Consider the following 10,693-nt stretch of genomic DNA (forward strand, 5'->3'; position numbering starts at 1 on the left):
ATTAGTTTAAAAGCATTTATTTGAAAAATTATCGATTATTTAATTTGACGTCAGATCCAGTTAGCCTTGTAAAAAAAACACAGCCAGAAGAAATGTCCTGGGATCCTTTTTACTTTCTCCATTTTGAGTACATTTCAGAGCCTGTGCTTCTCACTTTCACTTGAGTAAAGAAGTTGAGTCATAACTTTTACTTTTACCAGTCTTTTTGAACACACGTATGTACTTGTACTTTTGACACATCTGAATAGTAGGCACAGTAGTAGTACTATAGTGGCAGTGGCAGTAGTACCTGGAGCAGTAGCAAAAGCAGTGGTGGAAAGTAACATATCCTAAAGTATTGTACTTAAGTACAATTTTGATCTATGAGTATTTCTATTTCATGCTGTTACACTTATACTTACAGTAATATTGTACTTTTCACTCCGTGTTTATTTAAGAGATATAGACACTTTTCCAACTTAAGATGAACTAGAAAGTACTTCATACAAGTTAATGCTTCAATAAAAGATCCAGTAATACAACAGTAAAACACTGACAGCAGCCATAATATTAGTACTTTTGATACATTCCGAATATTTCTGTACTTATATATATTTAAATATACATTTGAATGCAACAGTTTTTATACTGTGATATTTCTACCGTTACATAAGGAAACTGATTTGAATACTTCTTCCACCACTTAGTAGTAGTAGTAGTAGTAGTACTAGCCACAGAATCATCAGAATAGTACAATGTCAGTAAAGCTATACTATATATATGGTATAATGATAGTGGCAGCTATTGATATTAGCAGTATAAGCACTGGTAGAACTCACATTAGTAGTATTTCATAGTGTGATTTTCACTTCCTGGTCCAGAAATGGCACATCAGCAATTCTGAGAAGTTTTCTAACTGAAGAAGTCATTCACAAAAACACATGCGTGTGCTTCATTATTCTGAGGAAAGATGAATTCACTTGGAGACAAAGAGAAGTGAAACAACGTCATTCACTTTTTCTCACCATCCAGTTATTCCTGTATTCTTCATTATAGAAGTGTCAGTATTAGTTGTGTTAATTAATACATGATTTATACTTGTTCTTTTTATTTTGTTGGCACGTTGTAAGCATAAAGAAAGTCCAGATAGATAGTGGGCTGAGTACGATACCCTGAGGAACCCCAAATAAATGAAAAGTTTAAAGTAAACCATAAGTACTGTTTATGTTTTTTGACCAAGTTAATGCTTGTTAAAAACAGACTTGCGTTTAAATATGACTTTTTTTTATTTTTTATATTGCATTTATCTATGCAATATTTTTTAGGGGTGCTAAAGCACGGAGAGTCTATAGAGATACTGTGAGGCTGTCGCTAACTGCTAATGTCAGCATGCTAACATGCTCACAATGCTAACGTTTATGTTGTATGCGAGGATGGCTCGTCTCGAAGTCTTGCCTTTCAATAACTGGAATGTCTGTGTTGAATTATATGGGAGTCAATGTTGAGTTATTTCAGTCTGTAACAAAGTGGGGAACTAGCTTCCTTAAAGCCATGCTGCTAGCATGCTAGCATGTTCACAACAACAACAAGATCAACATTCAGGTCATAATTTCACACTTTGAAAGGGAAGATTTTAGCTTAATTAGTACTTTTACTTTTGATATCTAAAGTACATTTAGCTGGTAATACTTTTATGTAGAATTTCAAATGCAAGACTTTTACCAAATGGGAAACAAAAATGTGATGATCTGTTCAATCCATGTCAGGGAGATCTGAGTCGACATGGAAGATGAGGAAATATTTGTGGTCAGAAACCAAAACAAGTTTCCTCTGAATCTGGAATCAGGGTATTTCTACAGTTATAATTATGCTGTTTATGTTCTTAGAAAGACGGCTCACGAGAGACAAGGAAGTGAAAATAGTCCTGAATTAAACTCCTGAGGCAGATAAATTCTCAGCAACATGATTGGTTTTACATTTCATTTGTAATTACTGGCTGTAAATTAACCCTTTAAGGTACACTTTCCTTCATTTTCCCCACTGACGTAGATTTCAGAAATCTGGAAAATCATCTATTTCTACACGAATCGTCGAGTCGGACGCTGTTTTTGTGCATGAATTCATCACAAAGACACTTCAATATGTGAACCTGTCAATTCAGAACCATTGGAGGAAACACAGAAAATACAATATTGAGGTACAATTTTCTTTCATATTGACAATCCTGAATATTTAAATGCATTATTTTCACTGTTCTGGCTTTCTTTCTCTGCAGCAAACCCACTTAAGAGATGCCGACTGCAAGCTGTGCCGTCACCCAACCTCCTGTCTTTCCCACTCCTCAACCTCCACACTTCACCCAGTACTCCTAAACCCCAGCTCCCAGTTTCTGCCATCTTGACCCAGCCAGTCCTTGCAGTGACCCAGTGCCCCACTTCGGAGACGGAACTGCAACCGCCACTGACATCCACTGCAGACGGCTTGGTTCCTCTGCCGTACTTGCAGCCACAGTGTGATCGTGAAGGTTTTATCATTTATCAGAATGGAATATAAATGTTATGTTAACGTTATTCTAATGTTTTATTTGTCTACAGAATTTCAACACATTATTGTTACAGGATCTAACTAATACTTACAAAAACATGTACAATCACAACATAATCCACTTTTATAAGAAATGGGAACAAGCCTTCATTGCCCGAGGATCTCATTCACAAATGAGAAATTAAGAAAAAACTGGGAAACATGCTGACCAAAAGGACAGGAGAGGCTAAAATTACCCGGGAATACTACTCAGAAAGTACTTTCTCTGTGAATATACATCTTAAATGTTGGTGGGACTTTTTAAAGTGTGTCAACTTAAATGTTTCCTGTTCAGTAGTTTGACACCCACACTTAAACTGTCTGGGACATATATACACACATATATATATATATATATATATATATACACACATACATACATACACACACCTTCATTTGGGGAGAAAAAAAAAAGACTTAACAAGGTTTTTATTTTTATTCATTTATTGGTTAGGTCATACAATTTTAATTTCAAATAATTAAATAAAATGTTCTTTTTAAATATTGTAGTATTATAAGAGGAAGCATAACTAAAAGCAATTCTCATTCACGCATATTTAAAATCTGAAAAAAAAAAAAACCAAGCTTCTAAAAACACTCAAATCACAACATCATGAAACAGATAATTGAAATGAAACACACTATACACTGAATCTATGAATCTTTTGGGAGGTGGTGCAACATGGGCCAGAGCAAACACACCGGAGCACTCGTCTATGTTCATCCAGTCAGCTGAGCGGTCGGTCCGTCTTCCTGTTACGTTCATGTCTCTGACTCTCTTTCTGGGGTTTCCCCGCGGCTTCTCCAGGGGCCGAGTGAGGGCTGTGGTTACATGTGGGTGGGTGTCGCGCAGGTAAGGCCGGTCACGATGATGGCTTCTCGTTTATTTTCTCTCCGTTTAAAAACCGAAGGTGTTCTCGCCGCTGTAAGCCACGTATAAAAAGCCGTCCTCGTCCTTCTCCTTCTCGTACAGCTGACCCATCGTGATGCTGAAACAGGAAGAGGACACGTCGGCGTTATTGATCGGGACAGCTGATCAAAGCATCAAAGCCTGATAAATAGTAGGTTGTTCCTCTGTGCTATAGAGCCAACAACTAGTAGAAACTCTCCCGAGCACAAATAGTCTCCAACAAAACACACTAGTCTCTTAAAAACCAATGAGATTGGAGGAAATGTATGTTTTCACCCGTCACTGGAATAAACACATCATTTGTAAAAAATGATGCACATTTTTTCTTCTTCAGAAATCAGCAAATCTGGACCGACAACATAAATGTCCCTTTATTCTCTTTAAACAGCTGTAAGGTTTTTAAATAATCTATGTTTTCCATTAAATGGAAATATATTAAATGCATTATGTTTAATTTTACACACATTTCCCCCCAAAAATGTCCTGAGATATTTGGTCAATTAAAAATAGAATGATTTTGGTTTACAAATGCAGGACAGCGATGCGATTCTCTACGTTTAAAAGTTTAAAAGCCCCCGAGGCCTCAATTCTCTCTGTGACGAGGCTAAAAATACAGACTGAAAGTGCTGAGTCATGACTGGCTGGTGAGAGAGGAGCAATGGGCGTGACTGCAGCTCCCTCTGGCTGCTGCAACGACGGTTTCAGAGTCCAACCAGCCGAACAAAACATTAACGATTTATAGGATCACTTTCATGTCCAGTTAATACTAAAGACTAAAGAAATCCCTCTACCTGCATTTTCTCACTTTCTACATGTTATTATTAAATCAAACTCATGATACAGGAACAGCAAAAATAAATAACAGAGAAGAAGAAAAAGCCACACAGGGAGAATATCTGAAATCAAACTTGGCAAAAAGTCAAAATGTGATTTGACTTTGACCATGAAGGCATCGCTAGACTGTTGGCGGATCATGAACCAGTTACTGTTTAATCTCCATCTCAGAGCTGCAAGGATCAATCAAATAAATAATAATAATCTGGTCGTTTGGGGGGTTTTTCTTTAAAATTAATGCAACAATTTGCTTCTAAAATGCAACAATTTCATGCTTTTCTTTGTCATGTTATTATATTAAATAAAAATGTATATTTGTTTCTGACAAAACACTTTGAAGGCGAAGCTTTCTGCCAAATAATAATAAAATAATTGATTTATCTAGTAAATAATGAGACCGGAATAATTGAAAGGGATTAATTGGTGGTTGCAGCGCTATTACTTTTGCTAGATGAGGTGAAGCATGGATTGGCTAGAGAACACGGGTTTTATCTTCAAATATATCCAAAGAAACTGGTAAAACATTGTTGGAATAATTGCAATACAGACCAAATTAAACACATTTACAACAGATAAAGACACTGAGCTTCTGATGAAAACAATCCCTCTCTGTGTCACAATGTTGAGCGTAACAATCTTCATCAAGGGTTTTTTAAAATTTCAGATATATAGTGAAACAATGCCGACTATAATGTCTCACACCCCAAAAAGACGTACTCTCGGTCCCAAACCCAAAGACAAAGAGTTTAAAAGCAGAATCTATTATCAAAAATCCGATCGTTGCATTAATTTCCCACCGAGTGATCATTGTCCGATTGCAGGTTCACGTGCAACATTACCAATAATCTGACCTCTATAAACAGAATCCATCTGCAGCCGCGCAAGATTTGGGTACCAGAGGCGTTCTGGTTTCCGTTTGTAGTCCGAGTGGGATTGACCAATCACGTTCGAGTAGGTTTTGGTTGAATGCAGGTACAAAAAAAGTCTGCGTGGAATAAAAAGAGCTGGAACTAATCGACAGAAATGGAAAATTCATCGGCAAACGTTTTAGCTTTTAATTGGTTAAAAATCCGCCTGTGGAACAACAATCACGCCCTCCGACTTCGACGCCCGTCTCGCCTCTCAAGTTCAAATTCTAAACAACCCCGGATATCCGCCGGAGCCCCACAGATACCCTCCCTCCCTCCTCAGACGGTAGTCGACGGGCTCAGAGAGACACTCAGCTACTCCGACCGGAAGTGACTAAACCCCCACGGGGCGTCCCGGGGCCCTGACCTGGACTGAGGCACCGTCTTGTCCACAAACAGGAAGATGGCCTTCTCCGAGGGCAGCTGGATGCGTTTCCTGATGATCCACATGAACTGAGCCACCGTGATGTCGGACGGGACCAGGTACTTCCTCTTGTCGATGTCCACTATCTGCGATCCAGACACTTTCTCCACAATCACCTGACGAAAACACACACAGACGACCAATGACGAGACACGACACAGAGCGAGACCGAACCAACTGCGACGCCGCGCGGGGGGGTTTCACTCACCGGGACCCTGTCAGGGTACTTGTTGCGGATTTTGGCTGACTCTATGCATCGATGTTCTGGAAGGAGGGACAAAAAGAGACATTCATTCATTAATTAACAGCGACAGACATATCTTCGTTTAAACCAATACAAGAGACGAAGCCGCTGATGGACAGAGATCAATATTTAACAGCCGAGGCGAGAGATTCACAGGAAGCTTCAGCGGACGAAGACGCACTAAAGACCCTGAAATCTAATCAACGCTGCCACTTTAAACAGGAAACGGTGCATCATCGTTAAAACATTGAGTCTACGTGTAATCATCTCAGCCTCTACAACGTCACTCCTGTCGGAACCTTAAATAACATTATTACTGATTATTTTAGGGCAAAATTCTTTGATCAAAAGTCGGAGAATCGTTGCAAATGAACACGCTGATGAAAAAATAAACTGAATTATTGAATGAAAGGTTGCATAAATCAAGGTAATGGATGTTTTGCCTGCTGAGCAGTCATTGATTTTGAGGAATCACTAAATGGACGGTTCCATTTACGGGAACTTCTACTGCAGTGAGATGCATTTTCCCACTTATAACAACATTTATTGGCACACAGATTTCACCTAAGTACTTTTTATGTTGGTACCTGAGTTTGATATTTGATTTGGCAACAAATACAACAAAAGAAACCCCTCTTAGAAGCAGGCAGATTCAGAGAAAAGCACTTCTTAAACGCCAATAAAAATGTAATTAATATACAGTATCTAGTTTCAGCCTCTCGAGCTGCTGAAACAATCAAAAATAATAGCCAGAAATCTTGATAATTATAAGTAATTTTTGGTTTTAAATGACTGTAAATCGACTAATTACATTTTTGGGCTGAATTGAAGGAAAGTTATTTAAAGATATAAACAATTTTTTGGGATGAGAATAAAATATAATTTTTGTCTTATATGAATTTTACAGTACAGGATTGTATCTGAATAATTTTACAATTTGTTATGTATTCATACCTAAACAAAGAATTAAAAATAATCAACAGGTTTAGCGATAGTTAAAATAACGGTTAGTGTTGCAGGAAGTACACACTTAATACAATTAATGTGCTGTAGGAGACCTTGCTGATCTTCTTTTTGTTCTTATTCATATTTAATGAGCATCGTTTGAGGGAGCCTGCACTTAAAGACTTGATCTGGATAAGAAACATCCTCCTTTTCACGGGGAGCAGAGAGGCTCATGGGTAACGTAGTCTCAACTCCTGGCACCAACAATAACACCATGAGTGGACAGACTCCTTTTAAAACTTTTTAAAAGCAGCTACAATTTAAAGCCCACATTAAACCTCAAGCAGCATATGAACTGTTATTAATATTAATTAATTAATTAATAAACATGTAAGATGATATATTTTAAAGTCTTGTCAACAGGAAGTTCATTTAATTCGTGGATTTTTAAGGAATTAAAACACCAGATATGTTTTTGTTTTAGCTTAACAGATAAAATAAAAATAATTGCTTGCCGTGTCTCCATTATTTTATCATAATTAACGTTATTATGGATATTTTGGACAAAGTCAGCTGTTTTAAAGAATACAATTCAGCTTGATAAATTACCAGATAATTCGGCTGTACTTTTGTGCAAACAATATATTGATTTATTGATGAATAGGGGGGAAAAAACAGAATAAATTATGTAAAAGACTTAAATATGGCATCAAACCAGCCTGCAGGCCTGCACCGACTCCACCAAAACAACCTGTGTTTCCGTGCTGGTGACGCCTGTCAGGCCTCAACGTTTATCACAGCCATAAGAGATATATTTATCTAAAAACAGGACACCTGCCATCTTGTTTTCTTCATTAACGCTGACCTGGAGAAGGGATGGAGGCTCCGACCAGCTTTAGCGGGTCGACGTCCACCATCAACCCGGGAACATCGTCGCGTCGCGGGGTTAAAAAAAACGAACAAAGACGGCGGCGATGTGTTGTATCAACACGTCGGATTTCAACACGGAGACGAGCTAACTGTCGGTTATATTAGCTGACATCGATATTAAACGGCCATGTTTTAACAGCTCTAAAAAATAAAGAAAAGCCTGAAGGGCAGGCCGGTCCGTGCCCGATTATTTTAAACGGGTTTACGTGACACTTAACCCCCCACAGCGTATTCCCTCCTGCGCCTAAAGACAGTACTTTCCAAAAAATACTTAAAACTGCGTGGATATGAGTTTTATTCGATGATAAAACAGCAGCTCCCTCCTCCCTTACCCAAGGAGTGATCCTCTTTGAACATCCATTTCATGTTTCCGGGGCTCTCTTTTGGTTTCGCTCGATGCAGCTGAAGACTATAACAAACACGATATAATGTCGGTAATATAACGTCTAAATATTCTACCTCTACAGTTGTTCTCTTTAAATTGTGACTGTTTTTTTCCCTTCTTCTTCTTCCAGAAAATAAAACGCTACAGGACGGAGGCGGCGCTGCTCCCAACACTTCGTGAGCAAAACAACAAACAACAATCTCCTCCTCTCTATCAGCCCCTGCTGCCCCGGCGATGACGTCACACGCGGACCGTTCCATTCCGCCGCCCACGGACAGGGGTGGGCGTTACGGGACATACAGACGAAACGCCGACTTTTTTTGACACTTAAATAATAATAATGGGATTCGTATTTTTTCTCCATTAGAATTATGAGGTTTTATCGTTTGATATACAAATATATGTTGTAACCGTGCCTTTTACATGGCGACCTTTCGACATGTTTTCCCTGTTAGATGCATATGGTCCTACCCACTGTGAAGAACATAAACATAACCATCCTCTCATATCTATAGATAGACAATCAGACAGGCAGACAGACAGACAGGCAGACAGACAGATAGATTGACAGACTACACAATAAAAAACAATATGATATCATATATTACACATATACCAGACTACAGTATGAAATATAAAAGGAGGATATAAAGATAGGATAACATACAATATACAAATTTTTCTGATCATTCAATACGTTTATAAAATATAAAATTAGAGAAAAAATCACAAAATCCCAGAGTCCAAGGTCACTTGTTCAAATGGAGATGCAAATTTGGTTGACAACAACCAGAAACCTCAAGGACATTCTGTTTACGAAGAAATATAGATATAAAAAGGCATGTCGAAGTCTGTTCCCCGTCGGATAGAGTTTCCCTGCTGGTAAAATGAAAGTGGACCCCTCTGTGGTAAAGGTTAGGAGTAAGGGTCAGTTCCAGACAGGAACCTCCGTTTTCTGAAAAGTGAAGCCATGCAACCAGTGAAACCTGCATTCTCTCTGCTGGCCATCAGGGGGCGACTCCTCTGGTTGCAAAGATAAGTGTGATTGCATGGAAGTCAATGAGAAAATGACCCTTCTTCTCTTGATGTATTATCTCAGTAAACATTGTAAACATGAGTTTATAGTCTCAATCTCTAGTTTCAAGTCTTCTTCAATCCAGCATGATGTTCATTTAGTACATTATGGTCCATTTAGAGTCCACCAGACCAGAAAGCAGGGGATGCTTTAGGGGGCGGGGCCACCTTGTGATTGACAGGTCGCTACCATGCTACCAATGGGTTAGGGTTAGGGTATGACTTTAACACTTGGCTGTAAAATTGACCTTGAATAATGAAGCTAACTTTGTTAGCAGCTTCACACCAGAATCCACATGGATCCAGATGCAACATGAAAGTGCAATATTAACTTTATCGTCTAGTTTATGTCAACAACATCCATGGTACCCCTCAATGTACAGTACTTTATTTTCTTAAGAGTGATGAAATAAGAAAAGGGGAGTCATAGAGTCACGATGCGTGGTTTAACAAACTAAAATAATGCAGTTAATCAATTAAAATACATTGTATGGAAAAGGTAAGAACATGGTTAAATGGTTACAAAAAAACATAAACAGAAGAGATAAAATTGAATGTATTGAGTTAATTAATTAAGCATGTCATTCAGTCTTCATTGTGTTTGTAAATGAAATACAAATATTGAAGTCTTTGTTATTGAAAATGTTTTATTTCAGCTTCAGTAAACAAAGCCTTTATAAAATCCCACACATTAGTATAAACATGAGAACAGGGAAGTTCTACTTCCTGCTTCCTCCCTCGGGGGGCGGAGCTCTGATCTGGTCGTCGGGCGGCAGCGGTTTCCCCAGGTGATGTCCCGTGGTGATGCCGTACGGCTGCGACTGACGCTCCTCCTTCACTCTGGGCCAAAGCATGAACCCCCCCTGGAAGCTTAGGTCAAAGAGCTCACAGGGGGCAAAGGTCAAAGGCTTTTCCGCCAACAGTCCTTTCACTCTGGCACGCCAGCCGTCGAGCATCATGGTTCGCACGGCGGCGGGACAGTGAGCCGGACTCCAGAAGATCTGAGGAGCGAGAACCTGAAATCCACAGAAGTGCAGCGTGCCGTTCTGGAAGACACGAATCAATGAGACGAGTTAACGACCGTCCACCGACACGACAAACATTTAAATCCCTTTACATTCGTCACAGTGGAGATGCAGACATAAATCAAGAGGAGAGAGCTGCGGGCATCAAACCATGACATCATAATCACATGGTATTCACTACAAGGTCAGCCAGTACGGCCTTTTAATGCATGACTGTGGCTCAGCTTGAACTACTTCAGTGGTGGAAAGTCTAGAAAAGCTCTGTGTAAATGCAGGTCCATGTATTTGACATATTATGTGTTCACTGACTGACACATGGCTACTGAAAATAAATTTATCCATTGGCTGATTTGGAGTCAGGTGGCCATGAAGCTTGAAATCATGATGGAATTAGCAAGCTAGCTCGCTAACTAGCCAGGCGAGGGGAGGGGAGTCGAACCATTTAATGCTTC

The 10,693-nt window shown here is 39.2% G+C and overlaps 3 protein-coding genes across 3 annotated transcripts in view; all 3 read right to left on the bottom strand.

Annotated features, from left to right (window-relative positions):
* LOC311015704 (CD82 antigen-like) overlaps positions 1 to 10,693 on the bottom strand; it is an 85,328-nt gene that overhangs the window by 69,847 nt on the left and 4,788 nt on the right. The gene's annotated exons all lie outside the window — the stretch shown is intronic.
* Positions 2,989 to 8,330, bottom strand: LOC311018240 (gamma-aminobutyric acid receptor-associated protein-like 2). The gene is made up of 4 exons (XM_084017102.1): positions 8,090 to 8,330; positions 5,847 to 5,902; positions 5,582 to 5,754; positions 2,989 to 3,551 (listed from the first exon to the last, which is right to left on the bottom strand). The coding sequence occupies exons 1-4, from the start codon at positions 8,121 to 8,123 to the stop codon at positions 3,461 to 3,463; spliced, it is 354 nt and encodes a 117-aa protein (XP_083873228.1). The 5' UTR covers positions 8,124 to 8,330; the 3' UTR covers positions 2,989 to 3,460.
* Positions 9,846 to 10,693, bottom strand: part of nqo1 (NAD(P)H dehydrogenase, quinone 1) — a 3,418-nt gene continuing 2,570 nt past the window's right edge. Inside the window, exon 6 of the mRNA XM_084008513.1 lies at positions 9,846 to 10,262. Coding sequence (XP_083864639.1) covers positions 9,936 to 10,262 — 327 coding nt within the window. The 3' untranslated portion in view covers positions 9,846 to 9,935. The remainder of the gene's footprint in view (positions 10,263 to 10,693) is intronic.

Source organism: Eutrigla gurnardus (assembly GCF_963514095.1).
Source record: "Eutrigla gurnardus genome assembly, chromosome: 1".
Taxonomy (NCBI): Eukaryota; Metazoa; Chordata; class Actinopteri; order Perciformes; family Triglidae; genus Eutrigla; species Eutrigla gurnardus.